The sequence below is a fragment of the Neurospora tetraspora genome (genome assembly GCF_033439725.1).
Source record: "Neurospora tetraspora strain CBS 560.94 chromosome Unknown B0H65scaffold_3, whole genome shotgun sequence".
Lineage (NCBI taxonomy): Eukaryota > Fungi > Ascomycota > Sordariomycetes > Sordariales > Sordariaceae > Neurospora > Neurospora tetraspora.
The window spans coordinates 1717757-1741757 of record NW_026944385.1 but is presented as its reverse complement, the minus strand read 5'-3'; the positions used below and the strand labels follow the sequence as shown (position 1 = coordinate 1741757).

The following is a 24001-nucleotide window of genomic DNA, read 5'->3' as shown; positions in this document are numbered from 1 at the left end:
AAAGCTTCCCGACTTCCCCCGCTTCTGAAATCCTCACCACCACCTTGTCACTGTCACTTGGCACATTTCAGCTGCACCTCAACGAGGGCTGAAGACCACAAAGCAAGATTATCCAGTCGTTTTCACTGAGTGTTCAAACTGCACTTCCTTTTAGTACTCACTTCACCCTCAATTACCCCCGCATCAATCATGACCCCTCCACCAAACCGCGCCCCCCTCACGACCATCCTTTCCCTCCTCGCTCTCTTCACAATAACCACTCCGACCCTCGCCTCTCAGAAGTCCCAGCACCCCCTAACCTCTTCCAACCCCAACTCCAACACCACCCCCAAGCCCGATCTCGACTGGCACAACTCCCCCGGCCTCCCTTTCATCATCAACACCTGGGGCGGTGCCTTCACCTCCGCCACCGATTCCGCCTTTTCCTACCTCACTTCCCCTCCACCCTCTGACTCCAATCCTCGACTACACGCCCTCAACGCCATCGTAACCGGCTGCTCCACCTGCGAGAGTCTCCAATGCGACGGCACCGTCGGCTATGGCGGCTCGCCCGACGAAAGCTGCGAGACGACGCTAGACGCGCTGATAATGGACGGCGACACGCTCGACTCGGGCGCCGTGGCCAATCTACGGCGGGTACGAGACGCGATTGCCGTTGCGAAGCGCGTGTTGCTGTATACAAGACACTCGCTGTTGACGGGCGATCAGGCGACGGGGTTTGCGAGGGAGAATGGATTTGCGGAAGAGGATTTGGGGACGGGGGAGTCGAGGGGGTTGTGTGAAGAGTGGAGGAGGGAGGGGTGTAGGACGGGTTCGTATAGGAGGAATGTTGTTGTGGATTCGGGGGAAGGGGAAGGAGGAGGAGGAGGATGTGGGCCGTTTGTGCCTGTTCCGGAGAGGGAGTTGGGGAATGCTGGGGGTCTTGGAGAGTCGATGCGATCGGGGGAGGAGAGGGGCGGGCATGATACTATTTCCATGATTGCGATTGGGAAGGATGGAAGGATGGCGGCTGGGTCATCTACGAATGGTGCATCGCATAAGGTGCCAGGGAGGGTTGGCGATGGACCGATTGTCGGTAGTGGTGCGTATGTTGATGGGGAGGTGGGCGGTTGCGGTGCGACGGGGGATGGGGATATTATGATGCGCTTCCTGCCTTGCTATCAAGCTGTAGAAAGCTTGAGAAGGGGCATGACCCCGACAGAGGCGGCTGAAGATGCGGTAAGAAGGATGGTGAGGAAATATCCCAGTGTGCAAAGTGGACTTGTGGTGGTGGATAAGGATGGGAATCATGGGGCTGCGGCGTCCGGTTGGACGTTTACGTATGCGTACCGAGGAGGGCAAATGAGCGAGACGGTGGTTGTCACGGTGCTGCCGGTGGAAGGTGTCATCGCAGTGTCCGCTGACTTGTGACCGACCAGATGTCCAGTAAAAACCCGGAGTTAGCTCACCCAAAGAAAAAAAAATTCCATTTCAACCAAAACGTGCTAAAAGGGGTATCTCAAGAATCGAAGCAAAACAGGGCCCACCAACTATCCAACTTGTACGAAAAGAAGCATCGTCATATCCAACATAAAGCCCCGTAGCTCATCATAGTCATGATCCAAACAAACAAAAACGTCGCTGAACTGCCCGCAACCAGACCTCTCGTAGCGGCGTTTTCCTGACCAGTCCCGCCCACATCGCCCCACGGAGTCCCTCCCGTTTTCACCACCTCTCCCGACCCCGCGATAACCTTGTTGCCCGAAGGATATTTGATATCGTAAACCGGGTCATCTTTCAGCGTGTTCGGCGTGCCCAAAGCATGCTTGCACTGCGCCTGGTTCGCACTCGGCCAGTTCAGCTCGCACGGCTCGTCGTATCCCCACGTGCAAATCGAGTCGAGGATGTTGTAAAGAATGTAATTCTCGCCCACCCAGCTGCCATTCTTGTGGTCGAGGCAGCTCGCCAAAAAGTTCATGCTGTTGGCCGCCGACAGTGGAAGCTTGTGTCCCTCTGTGTGGATCAGGTCCTTGCACTCGGAAGCGTCCAGCTCCTCCGTCTGCATTTCGATGGGCCCGCCAACGGCCGGTCGGTCGTTGGCCCCGTGGCCCGTGGTAAGATAGTTCCAGGCATCGTAGCTGATGTCGTGAGCGCCCTGGGACTGGTCGATGCGCAGGAGCTTGACCTTGCGGTCGCCGTACGAGAGGGAGACGCAAAGGTTGTTGCAGTCGACCGAGCTGGGCCAGTAGGCGATGCGGTCGGTGTCGACTTTGCAACCGAGGACGCCGATCGAGGAGGAGTAGCTGTCGTGAGGGGTGGCCCAGACTGTGGTCGTGGCAGCATGGGTCGCGGTGGCGCAGTAGAGAACAAGGAGGGCGAGGGAGGACAAGCGAGATATCCAAAGATTGGAGTGCGTCACAAGTCGTGTTGTGCACATTGCGAATGAATGGGATTCGGTAGTCATGATGAAATCGCCAACGAATCAATTAACAAGGGAATGAGTGGCCTCGGGTCGGACAGACCCGTATAAGTGATGGAAAGACTAAAACAAGAGGGGCGAGCCGCCGTCACGGCGGGTTCTGCAACACCGACTCAGATAATGCCGGCGATGGACATGGGAATCCGAAGTTCTGCAGAAGATGGAGGGAAGAAGGGAGGGAAAAGGAAAGGAAAAAGGCCACTGACGGCCGGGAATGGGAAAGGGATCATTCCTGGCCCGTTCCTGACGGAAAGCGACCCTGAAATCAGTGGTGACATTGAGGTTAAGATTAACAAGTGCCCCATGAGGCCTAGCGCTGTATCTGTTAAAGCCACTGATTGGTCCTTCCAAACTTCCCCGGACTCGCTTGCGGGCGCCTGTTATCTCCAGGGTCTTCCCAAGCCGTGGGGGGTGACGACCCCACCAAAACGAAACGAAAATAATGGAGAAAATTCTGCTGCTCCAAATTGCACATTTGCATGAACTCAAATGTGGGAAACACAAAAGATAACCAAAAAAAAAAAAAAAAAAAAAAAAAGCGCAAAAACAAAAACAACTCGATCCACCCAGGGGTCGAACCTGGAACCTCCTGATTCGTAGTCAGACGCTCTGCCATTGAGCCAGCGGACCTTGTTATAAAGATGTTCAAATCATGCCTCTATGAAGGGCTGTTCAGCTCAACATCCGTCACGATACCTTTACTGTGTAGGTTGTCTACATGCGACAGACACTCCTTCATAGCCGTATGATACTGGCTTTTTCACGCTTATTGCGTGTCTTTTTGGATTCATCAATGCCGGTATTCTCTTGTTCTGCGCTTTACTTGCGTTGAATCAACCTCTTTCAGGCATACACAGAGTACGAGTTGCAGACTTCAGATGTCTCGCTGATGGGAGCCAGATGCCGGATCCAACTTGCTACCTAAGCTTATGCGACGGATGTTAGACTCATAGGAGGCTTTATCAAGAACCCAAGATGAAGAAAAGCCGATCGTCTGCTAGTTGGATCTGGTCAGCCACCCATAGTGCTTGCTGTCTCCGTCGAGCCTAGCTGACAACGGAATGTCTTTATTTGAGTGTTTCTGATCTAACATGATCGTTTGACCGGCATCAACCTTGGCTCCGCGATTAAACTATTTACTTCACGCTGAGTGAATGTGGCAACTAGACATGTTTGTGTGTATACACACGTGCATGAATTCAATCATTCTACATCTTGAAGAGCGTATAAATCGGCGGTATGTCCCATGGCTGGGCTCTTATGTCTTTGCTTACCCTATACTCGTCAGGACTAGAATCGCCTTCTTCCCCTACACATGGGGTCAGAGACGTTTCTAGTCCTGACGAGTAGGTAATCTTGGGACTTGCGTTTTCGGAACCTGTAGGTACAAGTAAGCATCAGTCACGAGTAGCTTGAGTATATAAAATCGATACCTTAGCCTTTGAGACTTCCATAGTAACATTAACGTCTGATCTTCTTCTCGACATCGAAACCCAGTATGGAACATACAGTCTTCAATGGACGCTTACAGTGTCTTGATATCAATTGGCCCAGTATGGGATGGGGGGCGCTGGAGGTGAAGGGAATAGTTGCTGACCTTGAACCTTTGTCGGCCGTTTCCCACCCTGCCGTCTTAAGTATCTATATCACAAGTTGGTCCCGAACCTGCACAGCACGAAATAACAATTCACTAGCTGCCGTCAAACTCAACAACCAGGCTTCCCTTCCACAAAAGTCTTCCTCCACGTCGATTCCAGCCTACCAAAGTCGACACCATGACTGACCATGAGTTTCACCTTTTCTCTCGCCTCCCCTGCGAGCTTCGTCTCTTGATATGGGAGCGATATCTCTCAGACTATCAGGACAGCTGCGGCGTTCTCTGGGATCTCAAATGGGGAGTTGATGACTCTCCGGCCTCCAGAGCCGCTATACGCCAGCGCTTCGGTGAAGAGAGCGAGGGGCACATTCCCATTCGCCCCTTTATAGATCTTGGGTGTCAACACGAAGATTTGGTCCTGACAAGCAAATTCTTCGAAGTCAACTGTAACCCACTGCTCAAGGTCAACATCGAGGCCCGAAAAGCCGCTACGGCTAACGACCGCTACGTCTCCGTGCCTGTTTGGAGCCGTGACATCAATATCATTGTTCGTCCTGCGCTGGACCTCTTCCGCATCGAGGGCGCCCTCGTTGAGCTTTTCCTTTGGCCAGACGTTGCTGGGGACATACCCCAGCCTCCCAGGTCTCTTGACGATATCGTCGTCAAATCACTCGTCCTCATCCACCCTCCCACCTTCGCCCGTCGGGGTTCTCATATCACCCCGACGGCTCTTCGCCGACACCCTTGAGTTTCTCAGGAACACATGGGACTCGCAGCTCGGGTGGACCACCGCTGCGATATCCGGAACTTACCAGGTCCCCTCCTTCGCCATCGCTAGCAGAATGATCACCCGCAGCTACCTGCATTCCGCAAAGACTATTGTGCTTGCCGACGGCGGCGCGGATGGGGTTCTTCATGACGCTTACCACCGAGAACATGACGTCTGGACAATCCCGTCCGGTAGTGCTATCTCCAGCAGCCTGATCAGTGGTCTCACCAGCTACCATGATCACCGTTACCAGCAAACATGCCTGCGAGAGACGGCGAGACAAATGCGGGGCGAACTCGAGTCGCTCTGGCAAGAGCAGGACGCCGTTGCAGAATGGGAAGCCCCAGACAGCCAACAAGAAATGCGGGACGCCATCAAAACGGAGACTGAGCCGGTCCTCGCCGGGCTTGAGACGACGGGGAAATGGGTCACAGGTCCCGCTAGCACTTCTCGCGGCACTACGGAGGTTACCTCTACTACGCAAGTCGGTGAGACGTCCCAGGTCCCAGTCTCGGTTTCCTACCCCGTGCCCACAAAATCCAAGTTGAGTCCCAACTCAGACGATCCGTAGGGGATATCAAGGCGTGGGAGGCCGAGTGCATCCAATGGAGGACCAGGCGGGTGCAGCCTTTGCGAACGATGGAGAGTGTCGAGAAAGTCCGGTTAGTAGCGCATATGGAGACGGAGCCTGCTGTAGTGGAGGACGGCACTCTACCGTATAAACTCGGGAAATTGAGATTAGGGAATGCAGGCACAACGCAGGGTTAAAGGTGTAAAAAAGCATGTATGCCCTATGTATGTGGTTTTATGTGGTTGACCAACACCTTTAACCCTGCATTCCCTAATCTCAATTTCCCGAGTTTATACGGTAGTGGTGAAGCTTACCAAGGAATAGACAGTGACGAAGGGCTGTCACTGCGGGTCGCCGTCGTGCTGGTTATGATTTAAGGACTTTCTCGCAAGCTACATCATCGTATCGGATGTTGAGACATCCAAAGATTAGTTAGATTAGAAACACTCAAACAAATACACTTTTGTTATCAGCAAGGTTCGAGAGAAGACAGTAAGCACTATGGGTGACTAACCAGGTTTAACTAGCAAACGATTGACTTGTCTTCATCTTGGGTTATTGCAGGTTTGGGGATTATCATAGGTACCTTAGTGATATTACAGCTTTGATCCAAAGGGAAAGGGATTCGACAACGTAAAAGGCAAGGGCATCAAAGGGAATGGAGGCATAGAACTGTCAGAGCAGCGAAGGGAATATCCAGCGGACGGAGTGCAGTCCCGGCTCAACGAAAAGCCGAAAGGCCCAATGTATGATATCTATTAATATATCAGCTCATGACACAAGACATGGACAAAAACTGGTAAACAAGGCGCTGGCATTTCCCTCGCTTTTAGCCCATTCCCTCATCACCAACAACACCGCCATGCTATTATAGTAACACCCATACTCGTCCAATCATGACTTCCTTCTCCCAGCCTGACCCTCTTACGAGTAAATCAGAACAACCCAAGCAAATCCTCGCTGCCCCCACCACTCTTAGGAGGAGTCTGACTAGTCGTATGCCCCAGCTGTTGACCGGGCGGCGGGGGCGCACTCGTCCCACTAAGATCCATGCCCGCAAACGAGCTCATCATGTCACCCATCCCGCCTGCCGCAGCCGGCGCAGCAGCAGCAGCAGCAGCCGCCGGCATGGGCGGTGGTGCATCGAAAAGCCCCATGATATCCGCCATGCCGCCGCTGGGTTGCGGTGGCGCCCCGGGAAGACCGCCGACGTTGGCGGGACTGGCGAACCGATCTGGTGTGCCGACACCACCGCCGTGCTCTGCGCTGGCAGGAGCGCCGCCGTCAAAGTCGATGTCGAGAAGGTTCTCAATGTTGTTCTGCTGGCCTCCTTTGGCAGCAGCAGCGACCGACGCGGCAATGGGGTTCTCGGCGGCGTTTTGGCGCTGTTCTTGGATGGCGGCGCGCTGGATCTCGTCGGCGCCGAAGCGGCCCTTGCCGACGAACGACTCGGGAGGCTTGTGGTAGACGGAGGCGAGAGTGGAAAGCTCGGAAAGGAGTTGTTCGAGGAGGACGGGAGGGAGGGATGTTACTGTTGTCGTAATGGCGGGCTTTTGGGAGAGAATGATGCTCTGTGAACGCAGGTTAGTCATTGTTTACGCAGTCAGGGGTACGGATTGGCGACAAACCTTGGCAACATCGAGATCGCCAGAGAGGAGACGCCAGTAGATATAAGCACGGTCTCTGATATCGGGGTTGTCGTTGTCCGCCGTGGCTTGCTGAAGGACCTTCTGTACTAGGCCTTGGGTGTTGCTGGGCTTCTTCAGGAACAGCTTGACCACAGCGGTAAGAATCTGCAGTTGGGTCTGCGTGAACTCTTCCAGGAAACCCTCCACAAACCCTTCCAGAATTTCATCGGCGTTGTTGATTTTCTCGGCATACTCTCCAACAATCCAGATCAGGGCACCCCTGGCGTTGGGCTCATCCAACTCGTCGATGTACTTGCACAGAGTTGGGATGACACCTTCGTATCCGGGATACTTGCGGAGGATATCCTTGATAACCACAATAACCTCTTGCACGACATAGTTGACCTTGGTAGAGATGAGATCAAGCAACGCGTTGACGCACTTCTCGCTAGCGGCCTCAATCTTAATGGCGACCTGGCCGATGGCCTTGACGGCTCTTCTGACGAAATCCATGTCGACTTCAAGGGCGTACTCCTTGAGTTCGGAAAGTAGTTGATCGAAGTTCTTGTCGTTTGCTATCCTGACCATGATTTCAAGCTTCTGGAGCTTGACGTACGGGGGGTCGTTGTACTTGCAGAAGAATACCCTCAGCTCTTTGCTAAGAATATCGGGATTGGCTTGCAGCAGAAGGTCAATGTTCCGCAGAGCGACGTACTGTACCTCAGGGGCAGAGGCGATAAGCGTTACCAGAGGAGGAGCCATCTTCTTGAGGTAGGCGCCCACTATCTTAGGGTTGAGAGCCTTCATGTGGGTGAAGACGACCTTTACGGCGGCCAAAACCACGCTGGGGTTGACATGCTGGAACTGGGGCGCTACTCTTTCGCAAATGTGTTCCGACTCCTTGGCGTCGGAGGCCCTGTACTCGGCCAGTGTTGTGAGAATGGTGACCCTTCCCCATTCCGTGCACTCGTTCAACGCCATGAGCAGCTTCTTTAGAGTCGCGGGTGTGAGGACAAGCGCTCTAGTCTCGGGGGCGGTTTCGTGGATTTCGGACAGGGCCTGGACAGAGTTGGCCACAACCATGGGATTGGGGTCGCCAATCATCTCTTGCAGTGTCTCAAGGAAGCCGTTCTCGATGCACATTGTGGGGTTGAGATCGAACAGTTTGGCGACACAGATGGCGGCGGTCTTGCGTACGTAGGGGGACTCGTCTCGTAGCGTCTTTCGTAGCGGCTCCTCCATGTAATCGATCATCTTGTCGACGCGAATGCAGCCCATCGTTCGAATCGCCAGCGCTCGAATGAGTGGGTTCGGATCTTCCGAGTCTTGTACGAATGTGTTGACGGCGAGAATGCAGAGATCGGGGTGTGATTTGGCGTAGTTCCTGGAGTCAGGGGTTAGCGCTCGTTCGTGAAGTGGCGAGAGACGGGGACCGCTGTTGCTCACATCAAGTAGAGATACACCAGCTTCTTCTGGTCGAGGTCTGAGGTCGCAATATTCTTGAGGACGTCCGGGAAGAGCGCCGACACATCCTTGCCCAAGGTCATGGCCATGATGGTCTTCTGAATGGCTTCCTTTCGCTCGTAGGCATATTGGGACACAAGGCCGGCTCGCAGCTCGAAGGTCTCGCCCTTGCGTGGGGGCGCAAACGCGCCTCTAATGCGGTTCATAGCTGACATTGCAAAGGCGTTGTTGTTCTGCGCACTCGGGGAGAAAGGGCAGTGGTGGAGGAGGAGATGGCGAGGTCGAGGTCGGGCGGTGAAACCTCGAGCTTCGACAAAGGAGAGGTCGCCTTAACGGGTGGTCGCGGAATGGCGCACACACGGATGCTTTTGGGTGTCGATCGCGAGGGGGGCCGGTAGTCGTGAAGCCGGGAAACAAAAGTGCAACCTGGCCGGGTGTAAGGCTGCGTGCTGTTGTCGAGGGCGTGGTCCAGCCTTGGATCGGGTCGCTGGGTCGTCGTTGGCGTCGGGGATGGATCACGATGATGTGGACGGGCAGATGTCCAGTGTTACGCGCTGAACGGCGGCCACACTGTGGTGTCCTCCAAGTGTCACTGCAGCGACAGGCCAGAGCGTCTTGGCGTGAGCCTTGTATTGCCCCACTCACAGGGTCCTTGCTGCCCCGCCGGAAAGGAGAGCTTCAGCCACATCGCCGTCTTTGGGCATTCTGGAAGCTGTGGCTTGGCACTTGGCGACGAGGACGATGATGATGGTCGTGACGACGGCGGGAACTTGTGAAAACCATCCGCCTACGGTCTTTACTTGATACACCAGAGCAGCGGTCATTCGGCGACAGTTTAGCTCATACAAATTCTCCCTATTCCTCCGTCATCTACAAGTAGAACCTATCACCAGCATCAACGCCTCCAGTGTCAACCGGCAGAGGCGAGACAATGGTAATGCCCCAGAGATCCCCCAAATATCCGTTTTGCCAAGACTGAGAGGCTTAACTACAACAGGCCAACTTCCCCAATCTTCGTCGCCTCTTCATCGAGGCCAGGACAGACAGTGAAGAAAGAGACGTGTCCAGAAAAGCAGTACGTCACATTCCGATGCTGCTGCTTCAACCATTATAAGCCGACCTGACATGATACTACTAGTTCTACAACGCCGTCCTGTTCCTAAGTTCCGTCGCAGTCTTCAGCCTGATAGCTCAGAGAATGAACGCCACAAAGTAATCCCGTCTCTCTTGTGCCATATTATCGTTCACCCATTGCGTAACTTTGATAATCATACAAAACCAAAAGGGTATAAAACACCTCGCTGAATCGTACACGCTCAAAACATGATCATGAAAAGGTGGTGGTGGTGGTGCTACAAGACCCTGTCCTGTGTCTTGCTCCATATCGATCGCCGTGACTTAATCAGACTCGCTCTCAGAGCCCAGGAAAGCGAAATCCGCTCTGTGCTTGGCCGGGCCCCTAACCCTTGCCTTTGGCTCCGCATCCTCTGAGTCGTCATCGTCGTCATCATCATCGTCGTCGTTGTCCTCCTCAACATCATCATCATCCCCATCCTCTTCACCGCTAGCTTCCTTCTCGGCTTTCTTCTTCTTCTGCTTCTTTTCCTTCTTGTCCTCTCCATCCCCACCCTCTTCATCCTCCTCTTCATCCTCAGAATCACTTTCAAGCTTCAAACTCTTCACCTTAGCCGCCGCCCTCCTCCTGGGCCTCCCGCCATCGCCCAATCCCCAGCTCTGCTCTCCCTCCTTCACGGCATCCAGCTCCGCCTCCAACTCCCTTCGCATCTTGATTTCCTTGGCCTTGGACTCGGAAAACCGTCCGGTCATGCCGATCTCGGTGAGGAAGTTCTTAAGATGCCTGATCTTTGCCTTGGTGTCGTCACCGTACTTCTTGAGTTCGATTGGCCAGATCTTGCGGATGCCGCACTTGAGTAGCTGGCTCTGGAGCTGTTTGATCAGCGCCTCGTCAGGAGAAAGGTCGGCGGAACCGGACTTGGATTTGGGGCCCTTGCTGGTGCTGCTGGCGGCCTCCTTGGATTTGCCGCGCCCCTTGCCGCCACGCTTCGGAGGTTCGTCGAAGACTTCAGACATGGAACTTTCGTCGTAGTTGTCCGCGGGTGGGGCGTTGGTAGGCTTGGATTCGGAAGAGTCTTTAGAGGCGCCCTTTTTGGGTTTGGCTTTCCGTTTGGGGGGTTCGTCAATGACTTCGGAAAGCTCGCTCTCGTCGTCTGAGGCCGGTTTCGTCTCTTTCTCCGCCTTTGTATACTCCTCGTCTTTTGTGTCCTTCTCCTTTGGAGTGTCGACATCCATGGCGTCCGATAGCTCACTGGACTTGTTGTCCTCCTCCTCCAGTCCTGTCTCGTCGATTTCGCTAAGCAGGGACTCTGCGTCGGATGCTTCGACCTCCTTCTTCTTCACAGCGGCGGCCTTCTTGGTTGGTTTGCCCTTGGCAGCCTTGGCGGCGGGTCTCGCTCTCTTCTTAGGTCTTTCGGACTCGCTCTCCTCGGCTTCCTCTTCGTCCTCGTCATCGGATACACCCTTCCTCTTCCTGTTGCCCGTCGCCTTTGTCGGCTTGGGCTTCTTGGTCGGTTCCTCTTCGGATTCCTCCTCGTTGAATTCCTCCTCTTCTTCGCTATCCTCGGGATCGCTTAACTCGGACTCTGACTCTTCGGAAGGTGTCGCCTCCTTCTTTGCGCGCTTCTTCGCAGGCGCTTTGGCTTTGGCTTTGGCGGTGCTTTGCGACTTCTTGGGGCTTGGTTTCGCGGGAGTGGCCTGGGACGGTTCCGCTTCGTCAGATTCTATCTTGGCCTACGATGGGTACTCCTCTGTCAGCAATGGATTGTTGTCTCTCGGCGCTACTCCATTGGGTCAATGGCTACTCACGAGAGCGTCCATGACGAGTTCTTTGCTCTTTGCTTTCCAGTCGCCATCTTTGAGGAACCCCTCGCCAAGTTTGAGCTTCTTTTCGACAGCTTCGCGCACAGCATTGACGGTGAGCTCTTGCGGACCGTGGTAGATGCGGCGCACGGCATCTGCGATCTCCGTCTCGATTGTCGCATCGGCGACCTTTTTGCGGGGAGGCATGGTTGATTTGGGGGAGATGCAGGTCAAGTTTGGGTTATGTTTTTGTTGTCGCAATCGCTATTGCTTTCGGAATCGATGTCCAGAGTATTTGGAGACGGGATAAGAAGATTTACAAAGCTCTTCAGTAGCTTGACAGATAGAATGCGATGGATGACGTTGGTGATCGCGTCCTGAGTGTTCGTGTCTGTGATCGAACAGACGCGAACGGATGGGGCCGGTGGGTCAGATGTGGATCAAGACGACGGCATCAGACAAGGGTCTTTGACGTTGGACAAAAGCGGGTGGCCTGTGCGTTTTGAAAGAGCTGTCCTAGACCGGTAGACCTAAGGTCCGTGTGCAAGCGCTGCTACACTGTACTTGAAGACAACCAACTTAAGTTGAAGGCATCGCCGCCATCATCTTTGCCCGTTGCCTTTTCGGGCCTAAGCATGGCCATGTTGCGCCACCAGCTGGCCATTGAACCCAACACTTCATCTGTTATTTCACTGCCTGCTCTTGCTTTAGTTATGCTGCCTTTGTCCCACCCACGCACCGAACTTTGTCGATAGTCGATGTGCATGGCGTGTCTCCATGGACCTCTTCGTATTGCTGACTGCAGCTTATTCCGCTCCCTCTCATGCCACTTCAATTCTCCCAAAACTCTGGTCATGCCCTACCTTTTGGGGTTACAGTCGAGGGCAGAGGTTGTCGAACGTGGCCGCCAGGGGATTCGGGATGGGAGGATCGGTCTTCGGGGACTGCGGAAGGCTCCCGTAAGCTGAGTGAGCTACATACATCGATAGCTGAAGCCCCAAGAGGGTACCGCCGCCTCGAAAGATGGTAGGAAGCTCGATATTGTTGCACCATAGCTGGGCGATAATGCATCATCACAGAGTGTCACTGTCCATGCTGGAAATGATATAAGCTCCGGCATCTCCCCGTTTCACAGCAAGTGCTCCAAACCCTCCAGTATATTCCTTCAAAAATACCAAAGACGATGCTGAGAAACTTCCCAATCCTGGGCTTCGCTCTCGCAAGTGTTCTTGAAGCCCGCGCATGGCCCAACCTATCTCTCCTTCCAAGCAGTAACAGCATCCTCGGAATCGGCAAACACAAAGAATGCCCTCCCTTCAACAAGGGTAACTTCACCATCGACTACTTCCAACTCTACCCCGAAAACGCCGACTGGGACGCCCACTCCTGCCAAGTCATCTTCGGGTGAGCAACCTCCCACTCCCACCACCTCCCCAAGCCCCAGATGCTATACTCCCATACTTACCATACCTTCCAGATCCCTCTGGAACGGCTCCGTCGCCATCTACAACCCCTACCTCTCCCAAATCACCCAAAGCCTCACCTTCCCCGGCGTCACCAACACAGGCACCTACCACATAGGCGGCGTCGCCTTCGACCCCCTCTCCAACCTCTACACAATCCTAACCGACCCCGCCGCAGCCTGGGACACCGAAGGCGGCGACCTCCGCGGCGACCACCTCCTCATCAAATACAACCCGATCACCAACCACACCCTCTGGACTCTGAACTTAACCACCCTCACCCACGAACGCTACGGCGGGTTCCAAGACGTGGAAACCGATCGGAGGGGGAACACCTACGTGGTCGGCACGTTTCCCGGAACGATTCTGCGGGCTGATAAGCACGGCAGGGAAATCAAGGAGTGGTACCTCCCTGACCCCTTCCCAACGGTGACACCGGGGACGCCGTTCGCGAAAGGGGGATTCGGTGGTCTTGCCGCCGTCCCGGGGACCGAGATCTTGTTGAGCAATGATGGAGACGGACAGATTTACCGGTTTGATATGCGCGCTGACAGGGGCCACCCCGTGGCAGTGCCGATTACGCCCAAAGTGCTGTACAACGATACCGACGCGATTTACCTCCCGCCCAAGTACGGGGGCTCGGTGTTGCTGGTTGCGAGTCACGGGTCGGGGGTGCAGGTGTTACGGTCGAGGGATAAGAGGTGGGAGAGGGCGGAGTATGTCGGTACCGTGGAAGTGGAGTATCCGAGGGATGAGGAGTTTCCCCAGGGGGAAGGAGTGACGGTTGCGGTGACGCAGATTGGGCCGAGCGGGTTGTATGTCATATTGGGCTTTGGGGATTTACCGTGGGTGGAGGAACGGTGGCGGGCGGGAGGAGGAGGTTTCCGATGCCGGATATTACGGGGGAAGTTGAAGCTTTGTTGAGGAAGTGAGGATGATGCGGAATCTTGGTCTAGAGAGGGACTGTCCTTGGTAGGTGCTGCAGGTTCTTTTGGATTCATTCTATGTTTGCCACATACAGTGTTTTAGTTCTTTTCCTTGTTGAGACACGCGATGTTTGAGTTTCCAAATTCGTCTCGCCTACTTTATACCGCTCGCAAGTTTGTAAAACATTTCTTTGATGCTCATTCCCCAGCTGGACGGTTTCCCTTCTTTTGTCGTTCAGTTTAAGAAAAATGCGAAAGAGAAAAAAAGGAAAAAAAGAAGGCCCGCATGGGATTTGAACCCATATCTTCCAGGTGGTCAGACCGGATGTGCTTACCAGTTGCACCAACGGACCACTGAAAAGGTAACCAGTAAAGGGAACTTATAAGGCCCACTTGGGGTTGGGCTGGCGCGGGGAAGGTTTGGGGGGAGGCAGGAGGCAAAAGATGCATGAGGGGGAGGCGGAGGTGGCTGGCAGCTTGCAGGAGTGGCTGGCAACGCGCTCTGGCGACCGTGGACAACCAGGATAACCAGGACAAATTACCTTGAAGTCGCCGTCAAAACTTTCCATCCCGAACACCCAAGCGGGACAGTCAAGTTCTTCCTCGCGCTCGTCTTGTCCACTCGCAAGCCCATCTCCTCTAGGAACTCCGGTGTGATCTCCACGCCCGATACCCACAACTTGTCCACCCGCCGGCTCAATCTTCGCAAAGGCTCGAGTACTTTGTGGAACTGGTTGGACGGTCATGGCCAGTCTACCTTTCTGAGTACTGTATGGTCGTTCCTGAGACCTATTTTCATCGCTCCTGTAGCCGGGTTGACATCAGCCTGCAGGGCGGCCAGTTGGTGGCAACGCCGTGAGGGATGAGATCTGTCTATGTCTCTATATTCTGGTGATGGGTGTGAGGTGTGTAAGTGCAGAGAAACATCTTGATTTTCCCGTCCCTTTTCGTCAACCCCGTGGTCTTCCGGCAGGAGAAGGGCGATGGTTGAGTCAACTATGTTGGCGAGCTTGGTCATTGCCTCGGCATCGTCACTTTCGGTCGGAAGAGAGGCGATAACCAGGTGTACGTTTCGCAAATATTTCGCTGCGCGAGGGCCGAGAGTTCCAAGGTGCCCGAAAGGTGCCTTTCCCGGTTCATCATCCGGCTCGGATCGCGCAATGATGCGTGACACGGATTTCCACTTGGTGAAGATGAAGTCTCCGACTTGGTCCAACTGAATAGAATTGGCGATGTGGTCTGGTGGAAGATGAACGTATTGTCTCCAAAGAACCGCTCGTAGACCAGCTCTTGGAAGGATCGGTTGGTATTTGCGATGGCCAGATGCGCAGAGCCTCAGGCGACTGGAGCAGTTGCGTTGGAGGGGCCTGGTGATGACCTTGCTTCCGGCCAGACAGGAACCATCTGTTGGACAAGGGAGCAAAATTTGGCTCCGGCAAGGTCGGTTCCCTCCGTAGACGGGTAGAGGAGGTAATTAGGCGTACTAAAACTGTACGTACAGCCGACAGGTACAAGGTATGCCACGATCATCTTCTAGACTTCAGCAGGCAGCTGCTCGAAATGATAACGACTGGATGTTTGTCGTGCTTCTGGGCTCGAGACCACCGGGTACCTGTTTGCGCCACCGCTCCCAGCTGTTTCGGCCATGTCCCAGTCGGGTTCGCAAAGGATATGCTCGTGTCCTTGAGGATATTCCGAGAGAACAGGCGGTTAGCCACCAATCGACATTGCCTTTTGCCTGAGATGTCGTTCATTGTCAGACCTCGACCGGTGGTTGTGGTTAAGCTTGTCCCAGTCCCGCAACCAACGGCCACAAACTTGGCCTCTGATCCCGTGACCGGTTGCATCTTCTTGGTCCAAAAAATTTGGGGCGCGAGGAAATGGGCGACGGTCGCGAGGAGGAGGAGGATGCCACTCGGATGGCATGTCGGCTACGTCCCAAAATGGCGGGCCACCTGCTACAGATTCCGTCGGATTTGGGCCCATGGAACAGTTGTAAGTGGGAAGAGGTGGTAGTTTGAAGGGGGTAGGGCGGATAGTGGTTGATCGAAGCGTACGCGCGACCGTTGCCCCCTGTGAGGTTTGTTCTGGAGGGGGGATCCGGAGGTTGTTGGTGGTCGGAGCTTGTGGATGTAGAGATTGGATGGTCCCATGTGAGATTGAAACGGGGGGGATATCAGGTTCGGGAATGGGAACGGCATCCATCGGTTCAGACATGGCGACAGACATTGAAGCTTGGCCTGCACGCCACGAGGAATAACTTGGATAGGATGATTGTAGGAAGAAACTTGGGTTGTCCTGTCTTGGATGAACAAAAGAACAAGAAGAAGAAAAGAGGAAGAGTCGAAGTTTGATATTCATATCTCGAAAAGAAAAGAGACGAATCCATGCGTCCTGATGATGCGTACATCCCGTCGGCGATGGCGTCGACATTGTAGCCCCACACGACTTTCACGCTAGTCGCTGGTGCCTGGAGGCTGTCGCTCTATTCGGAAGTCCTGATCCAGGGTCCTCGGGGGTCCTTGGATGAAGATGTGTTTAGCATCCGTGTTGAGAAGTATTTCCAAGGCCATAACAACTCACCGAACATGGTCATTCGTCGATGGGAGTTCTGCCGGAGTCGCACACATCTGTTTATTACTGATTTATCGCTTCATGTCCTGGCCTTTTCGAGAGATCGGATCGGGTCGCCCATGTTGCCAATTGTCGAACGTTTCCATATGTCCGTATGTCCAACCTGTCCCGTCTTCAGGACGCCAGATAGCAATCATGACGGCACAGTCTGCTCCAAATACTCAAAGTACTTCTCGTTCCATTGCGCCAAGAACACGTCGTCGAACAAGCCGGGCGCCATATCGGGCGACACCTCACCATGAGGGCAGAAGCTGGGCGGCATGCATTTCTTGTCGTTGACGGCTCGCTCAAAGACCTTGATCAGGCATTTGCCGCAAATCTTGTGATCGCATCCTGGCCTGGAGAGTAGATTCGCGGTGTCCGTTTTGTCTTGGCAAATGTAACATTTTGGCCTGTGTAATGGAGGTGTTAGCCTCTCCCGTGATGGATGGCATGCGGATGCGGTGAAACCTTACGTTGGTGGGAAGACCTTGATCCAAAAGTTGTCAATCCGGCTTGCCCTGAATTCCGACAGATTTGGGTCTGCGGGGATGTGTGCCAGAGTGTCGAACGACTGGCGATAAGACGGCGCTGGCTCTCGCTCGTGCTGTGTTGAATTCATGTTCGACATGTCTGCTGTTTCCTTGCTGGAGTGTTGTGGAAGATTGATGAGGGCCCTTGGCGGGATTTGGCTTTTGGCGTGTCCAGTTCTTGACTCATCCGGCCACCGGGATAACGGCAAAGTGGTATCGCCGTCATCATGACTAATGAAGCTGATGATGGTTCGTTGGCGTCCCTCGAGCCGAGGTGCACCTTGAGCATCATCGGCAGTCGCTCATTCGTGGACGGTACCTCTCCCTGCAAGCCATGTCTACGGCGCCTTCCAGGGCTTGGGATTGGCTTGTCGTTAGTACCTGTCGCATCCCCTCATGCACTGCAACCACGAGCACAACTGCAAGTCAAACTCGGTGTTTCGGTGTTTCCTTCAACAGCGTAGTTTCAGGCTGTGCACAATCGATCATGAACATTTCTTCGTCTTCTCGAAGAGCCATGATTCTGGCATGTTATCGTTAATAGGTACTGCGTCCAAGCGCCAAGACATCAAATCATCTCGCACTCGCCCGGCTAGCTCAATCGGTAGAGCGTGAGACTCTTAATCTCAAGGTTGTGGGTTCGACCCCCACGTCGGGCTCAATTCCCGGCGGCGAAATGCGATTCTTCTTTTTTCCCATCTTTTGCACATATATCAAACATGCGAATCCCTTTTTACCGCTTTTGCTTTTTAGTTTTTTGCCTCGTGCTTGACCGCAATAACAATTCTGTTGTCAATAATCTGTCCAATATGATCTTCCAGTATTTCTGCGTATCGCTCCCGTACTCCACTCCGCTATCGGCAATGAAACTGGGACATCAAGTAGGCATCAGGCCATCAAGTAATCCAACTTTTGCGCAAAGCTTCAACGAGGGCCAAATTGCTAATATCTGAACCTTCCAAGTCACATTGGAAGTGTACCGACCATGTTTAACCAACCATCACGACATTACCTCGACGCATCGAAAGACATACATACCCCATGTCCCTTTTCCAGCAGACCCCGACCAGTCTCGACAATGCTTGACAATCACAGACATTCACAACCTCATTGCGACCTTGTTACAAAGGCTACCCAACCACACCAGTCGTCGGACTGAACCTCGATCTACGCTTCCTATTAACGACCGACGTCAGAAACTTACACGTCCGTCCTACTTGACACATTGGATGGAAATGGAAGACCCAATACTACGGTATCGAAACCTTAAACACCAGATGAAAATCAAGATCTACAACGTGGCCCCGCCTTCGCATCTTGTCAGATTATCAGGGCATGCATGGATGGCCAGACTTCTAGTCCAATATGTGCCTCCCTATCTATATAACTTCATATACTGCATATATAGTGCAGGAATCCCCTTATAACTATAGCTCGATAATTAGGCTATTTAATAATATTATTGTATGAGGACTAATCTCTTGGAATCTCTAGTTCTTATACTTAAACCTTAGTACCCTTAAAGAGGATTGGAAAAAGGAAGATTAGAATAAAATCACTTCTTACTATATATCTCTTTGACCTACTTTACGTGCTTTCTAATAATTAATAGTCTAAATATCGAATCGCTACGCTACAAAACACTATTCAAAAGCACTTGTACTTAATATTTCTTCATTCCTGATCATTAACCTTATTAAGCTTACTATTATAATTTTCTCTAAGGATATAATTAATACTATCGAGACGAATAAGACTTCTCATCCTTACTTTAATACCCTAAGTAAGTATAAGGATTAGGAGAATAAGCTATTTAATTTCGCTAAAAATCATTAATTTACTAATTACCTTCTAAGTAAAGAACTAGCCCTAATTTTTAATACCTTATACCCTCTCGATTCTTACCTACTATTAACCGCCGCTTCGAGCTATATAATTAAAGTTTAGGTAAGCCTCGTAAAGCTATAAAATAGTACCCTCCAATACGTTAAATTTATAAATATAAACTAACTTACTTTAATATAGTATATTCTAATACCACCTACGCTATTATAATTTATTCGATTAATAATATTAATCCTAATTATAAGAATAATAATTGCCTCCTCTTTAATAACAATTCTATTAATTTCAATTTCTTCCAATTTGATATCAGTTGCTCCGGCTAGCCAAACCTAAGGTACAGTAAATTAACCGTTATCCTCTTCAAATACAGTTAAAACTATTAATAAATTTATTATAAATTGGGAAAAGGACTTTACCGTTTTATTAGCCGACTTTTCGTCGATTAGAAAACGTATATTTAATTCTAAATAATTTACTAATAACCTTCGGTATAAAATTATTAGCAATTTTAAATTATATAATAATTGTATTAGGATATAAATATAAGAGACTATTTATATTAAATATAAAGCTAATACCTTCGAAAAATTGGGTACAACCTTAGAATACTTAATTATATTTAGAAGAACTTATAATTACCGTCCTATTAATACTTAAATTAACGTTTGCTATCGATATTACGAATATTTTAAACCTCTTACGAAAGAAATTAAGGGTAAGATAAATAAACAAATAAATAGGTAGGATAGGATTATAATTTTCGCTAAACGTTATACGATTTTAAAAACTATTTAAATTAATACGTAATTAAACGACCTTCTTAAATCTTTAAAAATAATTCGTCCCTTCTAAGTAACCGGCGTTAGCTGGTACTTTTTCATAAATATCAAAAAGAATATATTAAATTTTTAAAACGTATCTAGCGATTTCCATTATAAAAGTAACTTCGAAAAGATTCTAACTGTATTAATAAATAAAGTTTATAATATTAAAAGGGGAAGTTTCGGAATAAGACCTACATTAAATAAAAGTAATATCGAAAACGGGGACGCCTATTAAAATAAATTATATCGTAATAAAAAGAAGCGAACTAAATTAGTAAAGTCCTTAAAAAAGACCCTTTTTCATTATAAAGCGTATAAATAAGGTATTTATTTTCTTAAAAAGTATTAGTATATTTCCCTATATTTAGTTAAAATTGGTTAGAGAGGAGAAAAGAAAATTTAAAAGGTTATTAAAAAGAATTTTCGTAAAAATAATAAATTACGTAGCAAAATCGATGTTTATGATAAGTAATTAATTAAATAGTATAGCGTTCCTTTTTTTAATAAGGATTCTAAAAAAGATAATAATTCTAATTGTAATAAAAATTGTTAGAGCAATTAAGAGAACGACGATACCCCAAATTAATTCGCTAATAAGGGCGTCTATTAAATTATTTTTAGTATTAATTAAGTAGCCTTCTAAATAGGGGAAAATAAAAATACAATCTACCTACTTAAAAATTATACAATATTCGACTTTAAAAGCTTATTATACGTATTTAACTAAATTATTCGTTTTATTTTATTTCAACGCGCACCATATAGCGAAATTTTATAGGCTAGATATTTGATTATTCCTATTTAAGGATATAGTATTATTAATATTGCTATTTAAAGGAGAAAAGGACTTAAGAGGCTAAAGTTAAAAAATATAGCGTTTATTCTTAATTTTGTAATTAATTTGGTATTTCTCTAGTTATTAAGAAAGTAAAGTTATTATTAGGACTATAAACTACTTAATAATTATCTCCGCTCCCTAAATAATATATTCTTTTATCAACTATTCTTACGATATAGTTAAATTATTTTCGAAGACCTTCTCCTTATTGAAATTAAGGCTAGTTTCTTTACAAGACGAAATTAATTTAACTCCTATACCAGCCGTAAATACTATAAGAAGAATAGTTTTCTATAGTATTATTAATTTGGATATTACGGTCCTTAAATTTTAATTACCTTTATAACATCGAAGGAATATATTTTAAAGGCCCTTCTATTATTTAATATAATACGTGTAGTACTACGAAAATTAAACGTTAAATTAAATAAAAATAATACAATCGAGGCGATAAATTAAACGAAAGGTTAATTATAAACTTCTTCAATTATAACCCTAGTAAAATAAGGTATACTAACGTAATACTAATTATCTATTAATATACTAGCTACGTTTAGGATTATTACCTTTAAAATAGAATAGTTCTATCGATTTTCGTTTATTTTAAAAACTTATTTATTATCCTCGAAAACCGGTATAATATTAAATTACAATGTGTGGAACGCACCGACGGAACCTCCCGAACCGGCTGCATGTGCTATGTGCGTACCTACGTGGATAAAATTACAACACCTCATGTATGTACCTACAGTTTTACACGCGATTGGCTAGGTAGTTAGCTCAGCATTGCCCATCTTAATATCCAGATGATCAAGGAATGCGAATATGGGACGACATGCCACTCCTTGTTGTTGTCGGAAGCTTGTCGGTCAGTAGCAAGCAGGTAATTCAAGAGGCGTTTTCTAGGAGCGTAGTACATATCACAAGCAAAGGACAGTGATACATGATGAAAGCAAAAAGTCTCATTAACTATCTAGACCTGAAATAGCGCCTTACTGCCCATTCGGGACCCCTGAGGGTGATGTTGGGAAACCAAGCGAAACCAACAACCAGAAGCCAGCAGGCAGAGGCTCGGATGTGACGCCCCGCTGGTGCCAAGTCAGGCCAAACTAATTACAACAAACTTGAACTCCTCTATACCCAAAATCCACAAGCCAAAAGACACAAACAAAACGCAAAATCCCAACCTCTATAGTCAAACGCCAGAAAAGGCAAAAACCCAAAACCCAAAAGCAGAAACCAAAAGCAGAAACCAAAACATTCATCCTCTATAGTCAAACGCCAGAAAAGCCAAAACCAAAAACCAAAAGCAGAAACCAAAAGCAGAAACCAAAAGCAGAAAGCAAGAACGAAAACAAAACAAGAGCAAAACACGAAGCAAAACAAGAGCAAACACGAAGCAAAACGAAAAGACACACATACCTGAACAAAACAGACTCCGATCCTCTATACCTAGACGACAAATTAGCAGTACCTGACCAAACAAAACAAAAAGAGTGGAGGAGTGGCAACATACCTGAACAGCACAAAGATCTTGTATACCTAAAAGTCAAGTCAGCAAAGAGAGATAGAAGAAGGAGAACTTACCGAGGATCTAAAGAACCAAGTCGAGTGGCCCGGAATGAAACCGAACGCACCCTTCTCGGATCCCTAGACATCCGAGGCCTTCCACCAGCTTTCCCCCCCAACTCGGCCCGCCTGTTCGCCTCAGAGAGACGGAACGCTTGAGCGCGAGCGTGGAGGGTGCGGCCAGTGTCCAGCAGATGGCGGGTTTGGCTGAGAGCTTCCAACCTAAAGGCCCTCCACTCAGTAACCTTGTCCACCACCTCCGGACGAGTGTCCGGCATCGGGGGTTTTGTCCCTTCAGCGAAGTGCACCTTCTTGCGCCTCCGGGTGTTGTCTCGTTTCGGGCACTGCTCTTTTGGAGTCGGCTTAGGCTCCGGTTCCGTCTAGGTCCCTTCGCCGTCCACCTTCTCTTCGAGAACAGACGCACCAAAAGTCGACGCTTCTTGTCGGACATGGGCAAGATCAGCAGCAATCGCGTCGAAAAGCTTCACAATCGTTGTCGCGATGGCCCAAATCGCAACTTCGATGTGGACGATTGCTGCGATCAAACCTAGAGAGAGACAGACGATTAGCCGAATGGCGAACATCGAAAATCCGGAGAGGGGATACGTAGCAGAGTTAGTCATGGTGAGTTGATTGTGTTGAGAGCAGTCGTGAAGCAAAAAGTTGTGGCTTGTCAGCAAGTGCAAATGACAACAGTGTTGGTGAAGAGAGGAAAGAGAAGAGGAGAGGGAGAAGTGCGAGGGGACGCGGGGGATTTAAGGGAATGGGGCCCAGACTGGCAGGCAGCATCTGGGTGGCAAAACGCGTCTACTCCTTCCCTGATTGCTGGAAAAGCCCAAACGCGCCTTCCCAAAACGCGCTTTCAGATCGGTGTTCTTCCGCGTTCACCCGACAGACCCACAGGAAGTTGTGGGCTTACCAGAAGGCGCTGTAATGCTGTCAGAAGGTCTATCAGGGAAGCCTGGGGGCCAGGACCTTGGAGGTGTTGAGGGCAGTTGTGTCCCAGAACGAGAGTCAGGTACAGTGAGCAAGGTCCCTAAAGGGCCTGCGGTAACATGGCTATGGGGCATCACATTGGAGTACCTAGGTGCCAGCTAGGTACTGGAGAGGAAGTCAAGAGTTACAGTGAGGCTTTCTAGCTAAATATGAAGCGTAAAATGAGGAGTGTCGGGCGCCCGACAGGTCAGGCTACAGCAGTTCTTTCCCCTGTAAATTGTGCAGAAAAACACCCGACAAGAAGCAGTCCAGGCGGCCCTAACAGCAGCGCAGGCCTTGCAGCTAGCGGTTGGTAAGAGTTTGAAGAGTTGAGCTATTTGTGTCGAGCCACGACAACGGCAGACATCACCACATTTTCGATATCAGGCATTTGGAAACGTTCATCGATGCGATGTCGTCAAATTAAGCTTGCATGTTGTATAACATCTCATTGGTCAGCCTTAAATGTGGAGTTGCTACCCCTGTCCCGAGTTCTTGGCTTGTCATCCGGACGCATGCCTCCCAGCGATCACGGGCGCTGCGAGGCACTAGCGCCGGGAAGGGCTGCATAGCACATATGCATGCGTCTGAACAAAGATTGGGATGGAATAATGATATATGATATTAGAAAAGACCGTGAAAGAGGACGTCAGGCGTGGTATGTAGGTGAACCAGTTGTTGAAGCTGTACGTACCAGACCAAGGACAAGATCAAGGTGCAAATGAGACATACACCTGTAGGACAAGGTAAGAATAGATGGATACGAGTCAGGCGAACAATGTATATAATGCCGGTTGCGAGCATGAACATAGAGAGATGGTGTAATGTGGTCGGACTTCAACACCCACCATATCTCTCATCCCAGGAACCAGATTATCAACGGAAATGGAGGCTAAACGAACATCAGGATGCTTTCCAATTCAAGAAACCCTTGTGTGACATCTTCTCATGAAACTGATACATCATAGGTCGTTTGTTCCAGCTCGGTTGCCGGTTCGCTACCATGCTCCTTACTCCGGTGCTTGAAACCAGCTTGGATGTCTCGAAAGCC

The 24001-nt window shown here is 50.0% G+C and overlaps 14 protein-coding genes and 3 non-coding genes across 17 annotated transcripts; 8 read left to right on the top strand and 9 right to left on the bottom strand.

Moving 5' to 3' along the window:
- The first annotated feature begins 2 nt into the window (after window positions 1-2).
- B0H65DRAFT_155320 (nucleophile aminohydrolase) lies at window positions 3-1484 on the top strand. Its single transcript, XM_062821145.1, has one exon. It carries the CDS (start codon window positions 190-192, stop codon window positions 1408-1410), a length of 1221 nt encoding a protein of 406 aa, XP_062682854.1. The 5' UTR covers window positions 3-189; the 3' UTR covers window positions 1411-1484.
- On the bottom strand, window positions 1485-2741 carry B0H65DRAFT_155321 (uncharacterized protein). Its single transcript, XM_062821146.1, has one exon. The coding sequence runs from the start codon at window positions 2441-2443 to the stop codon at window positions 1559-1561; it is 885 nt and encodes a 294-aa protein (XP_062682853.1). The 5' UTR covers window positions 2444-2741; the 3' UTR covers window positions 1485-1558.
- Window positions 2742-3016: 275 nt separating this feature from the next.
- B0H65DRAFT_t160 lies at window positions 3017-3088 on the bottom strand. The gene has a single exon. It is a non-coding gene; the product is annotated as a tRNA-Arg (tRNA).
- Window positions 3089-4157: 1069 nt separating this feature from the next.
- On the top strand, window positions 4158-4852 carry B0H65DRAFT_155316 (uncharacterized protein). Its single transcript, XM_062821144.1, has one exon. The coding sequence runs from the start codon at window positions 4234-4236 to the stop codon at window positions 4801-4803; it is 570 nt and encodes a 189-aa protein (XP_062682852.1). The 5' UTR covers window positions 4158-4233; the 3' UTR covers window positions 4804-4852.
- Window positions 4853-5096: 244 nt separating this feature from the next.
- Window positions 5097-5541, top strand: B0H65DRAFT_461360 (uncharacterized protein). Its single transcript, XM_062826594.1, has one exon. The coding sequence runs from the start codon at window positions 5108-5110 to the stop codon at window positions 5393-5395; it is 288 nt and encodes a 95-aa protein (XP_062682851.1). The 5' UTR covers window positions 5097-5107; the 3' UTR covers window positions 5396-5541.
- A 566-nt stretch (window positions 5542-6107) lies between these two features.
- B0H65DRAFT_155302 (adaptin N terminal region-domain-containing protein) lies at window positions 6108-9074 on the bottom strand. The gene is made up of 3 exons (XM_062821143.1): window positions 8470-9074; window positions 7024-8407; window positions 6108-6966 (listed from the first exon to the last, which is right to left on the bottom strand). Exons 1-3 carry the CDS (start codon window positions 8700-8702, stop codon window positions 6331-6333), a joined length of 2253 nt encoding a protein of 750 aa, XP_062682850.1. The 5' UTR covers window positions 8703-9074; the 3' UTR covers window positions 6108-6330.
- Window positions 9075-9481: 407 nt separating this feature from the next.
- B0H65DRAFT_424621 (uncharacterized protein) lies at window positions 9482-9703 on the top strand (the record flags this gene model as incomplete). Its single annotated transcript, XM_062824520.1, has 2 exons — window positions 9482-9562; window positions 9626-9703. Coding segments are annotated over 2 exons (159 nt in total), but the record flags the coding sequence as incomplete, so codon positions are not given.
- Window positions 9704-9838: 135 nt separating this feature from the next.
- On the bottom strand, window positions 9839-11825 carry B0H65DRAFT_155282 (uncharacterized protein). The gene is made up of 2 exons (XM_062821142.1): window positions 11371-11825; window positions 9839-11295 (listed from the first exon to the last, which is right to left on the bottom strand). The coding sequence occupies exons 1-2, from the start codon at window positions 11569-11571 to the stop codon at window positions 9886-9888; spliced, it is 1611 nt and encodes a 536-aa protein (XP_062682848.1). The 5' UTR covers window positions 11572-11825; the 3' UTR covers window positions 9839-9885.
- A 559-nt stretch (window positions 11826-12384) lies between these two features.
- On the top strand, window positions 12385-13942 carry B0H65DRAFT_155253 (trichothecene biosynthesis enzyme). The gene is made up of 2 exons (XM_062821141.1): window positions 12385-12768; window positions 12842-13942. Exons 1-2 carry the CDS (start codon window positions 12548-12550, stop codon window positions 13749-13751), a joined length of 1131 nt encoding a protein of 376 aa, XP_062682847.1. The 5' UTR covers window positions 12385-12547; the 3' UTR covers window positions 13752-13942.
- Window positions 13943-14031: 89 nt separating this feature from the next.
- B0H65DRAFT_t159 lies at window positions 14032-14106 on the bottom strand. Its single transcript has one exon. It is a non-coding gene; the product is annotated as a tRNA-OTHER (tRNA).
- Window positions 14107-14618: 512 nt separating this feature from the next.
- B0H65DRAFT_155231 (uncharacterized protein) lies at window positions 14619-15031 on the top strand. The gene has a single exon (XM_062821139.1). It carries the CDS (start codon window positions 14737-14739, stop codon window positions 14971-14973), a length of 237 nt encoding a protein of 78 aa, XP_062682846.1. The 5' UTR covers window positions 14619-14736; the 3' UTR covers window positions 14974-15031.
- A 342-nt stretch (window positions 15032-15373) lies between these two features.
- On the bottom strand, window positions 15374-16616 carry B0H65DRAFT_155223 (uncharacterized protein). Its single transcript, XM_062821138.1, has 2 exons — window positions 16337-16616; window positions 15374-16274 (listed from the first exon to the last, which is right to left on the bottom strand). The coding sequence occupies exon 2, from the start codon at window positions 16184-16186 to the stop codon at window positions 15464-15466; it is 723 nt and encodes a 240-aa protein (XP_062682845.1). The 5' UTR covers window positions 16187-16274; window positions 16337-16616; the 3' UTR covers window positions 15374-15463.
- On the bottom strand, window positions 16354-17092 carry B0H65DRAFT_155237 (uncharacterized protein). Its single transcript, XM_062821140.1, has 2 exons — window positions 16843-17092; window positions 16354-16779 (listed from the first exon to the last, which is right to left on the bottom strand). The coding sequence occupies exons 1-2, from the start codon at window positions 16995-16997 to the stop codon at window positions 16521-16523; spliced, it is 414 nt and encodes a 137-aa protein (XP_062682844.1). The 5' UTR covers window positions 16998-17092; the 3' UTR covers window positions 16354-16520.
- Window positions 17093-17485: 393 nt separating this feature from the next.
- Window positions 17486-17558, top strand: B0H65DRAFT_t212. Its single transcript has one exon. It is a non-coding gene; the product is annotated as a tRNA-Lys (tRNA).
- Window positions 17559-17613: 55 nt separating this feature from the next.
- On the top strand, window positions 17614-18499 carry B0H65DRAFT_461350 (uncharacterized protein). Its single transcript, XM_062826593.1, has 2 exons — window positions 17614-17799; window positions 17863-18499. The coding sequence occupies exons 1-2, from the start codon at window positions 17619-17621 to the stop codon at window positions 18324-18326; spliced, it is 645 nt and encodes a 214-aa protein (XP_062682843.1). The 5' UTR covers window positions 17614-17618; the 3' UTR covers window positions 18327-18499.
- A 3041-nt stretch (window positions 18500-21540) lies between these two features.
- B0H65DRAFT_461347 (uncharacterized protein) lies at window positions 21541-21741 on the bottom strand (the record flags this gene model as incomplete). The annotated part of the gene is made up of 1 exon (XM_062826592.1): window positions 21541-21741. A coding segment is annotated over one exon (201 nt), but the record flags the coding sequence as incomplete, so codon positions are not given.
- A 248-nt stretch (window positions 21742-21989) lies between these two features.
- Window positions 21990-22598, bottom strand: B0H65DRAFT_423229 (uncharacterized protein; the record flags this gene model as incomplete). The annotated part of the gene is made up of 2 exons (XM_062824443.1): window positions 21990-22322; window positions 22377-22598. 2 exons carry the CDS (start codon window positions 22596-22598, stop codon window positions 21990-21992), a joined length of 555 nt encoding a protein of 184 aa, XP_062682841.1.
- Window positions 22599-24001: the final 1403 nt, after the last annotated feature.

Excerpts from the sequence above, each read along its gene's own strand:
- B0H65DRAFT_155320 (XM_062821145.1), top strand. The coding sequence starts at position 190 with ATGACCCCTCCACCAAACCGCGCCCCCCTCACGACCATCCTTTCCCTC.
- B0H65DRAFT_155321 (XM_062821146.1), bottom strand. The coding sequence starts at position 2,443 with ATGACTACCGAATCCCATTCATTCGCAATGTGCACAACACGACTTGTG.
- B0H65DRAFT_155316 (XM_062821144.1), top strand. The coding sequence starts at position 4,234 with ATGACTGACCATGAGTTTCACCTTTTCTCTCGCCTCCCCTGCGAGCTT.
- B0H65DRAFT_461360 (XM_062826594.1), top strand. The coding sequence starts at position 5,108 with ATGCGGGGCGAACTCGAGTCGCTCTGGCAAGAGCAGGACGCCGTTGCA.
- B0H65DRAFT_155302 (XM_062821143.1), bottom strand. The coding sequence starts at position 8,702 with ATGTCAGCTATGAACCGCATTAGAGGCGCGTTTGCGCCCCCACGCAAG. Across the intron at positions 8,408-8,469 it reads CTGGTGTATCTCTACTTGAT|GAACTACGCCAAATCACACC; the intron begins GTGAGCAACAGC and ends CCCTGACTCCAG. Across the intron at positions 6,967-7,023 it reads GCGATCTCGATGTTGCCAAG|AGCATCATTCTCTCCCAAAA; the intron begins GTTTGTCGCCAA and ends CTGCGTTCACAG.
- B0H65DRAFT_155282 (XM_062821142.1), bottom strand. The coding sequence starts at position 11,571 with ATGCCTCCCCGCAAAAAGGTCGCCGATGCGACAATCGAGACGGAGATC. Across the intron at positions 11,296-11,370 it reads AACTCGTCATGGACGCTCTC|GCCAAGATAGAATCTGACGA; the intron begins GTGAGTAGCCAT and ends TACCCATCGTAG.
- B0H65DRAFT_155253 (XM_062821141.1), top strand. The coding sequence starts at position 12,548 with ATGCTGAGAAACTTCCCAATCCTGGGCTTCGCTCTCGCAAGTGTTCTT. Across the intron at positions 12,769-12,841 it reads TCCTGCCAAGTCATCTTCGG|ATCCCTCTGGAACGGCTCCG; the intron begins GTGAGCAACCTC and ends CATACCTTCCAG.
- B0H65DRAFT_155231 (XM_062821139.1), top strand. The coding sequence starts at position 14,737 with ATGGTTGAGTCAACTATGTTGGCGAGCTTGGTCATTGCCTCGGCATCG.
- B0H65DRAFT_155223 (XM_062821138.1), bottom strand. The coding sequence starts at position 16,186 with ATGTCGACGCCATCGCCGACGGGATGTACGCATCATCAGGACGCATGG.
- B0H65DRAFT_155237 (XM_062821140.1), bottom strand. The coding sequence starts at position 16,997 with ATGTCGAACATGAATTCAACACAGCACGAGCGAGAGCCAGCGCCGTCT. Across the intron at positions 16,780-16,842 it reads ATCAAGGTCTTCCCACCAAC|GCCAAAATGTTACATTTGCC; the intron begins GTAAGGTTTCAC and ends TCCATTACACAG.
- B0H65DRAFT_461350 (XM_062826593.1), top strand. The coding sequence starts at position 17,619 with ATGCGAATCCCTTTTTACCGCTTTTGCTTTTTAGTTTTTTGCCTCGTG. Across the intron at positions 17,800-17,862 it reads AGTAGGCATCAGGCCATCAA|TCACATTGGAAGTGTACCGA; the intron begins GTAATCCAACTT and ends GAACCTTCCAAG.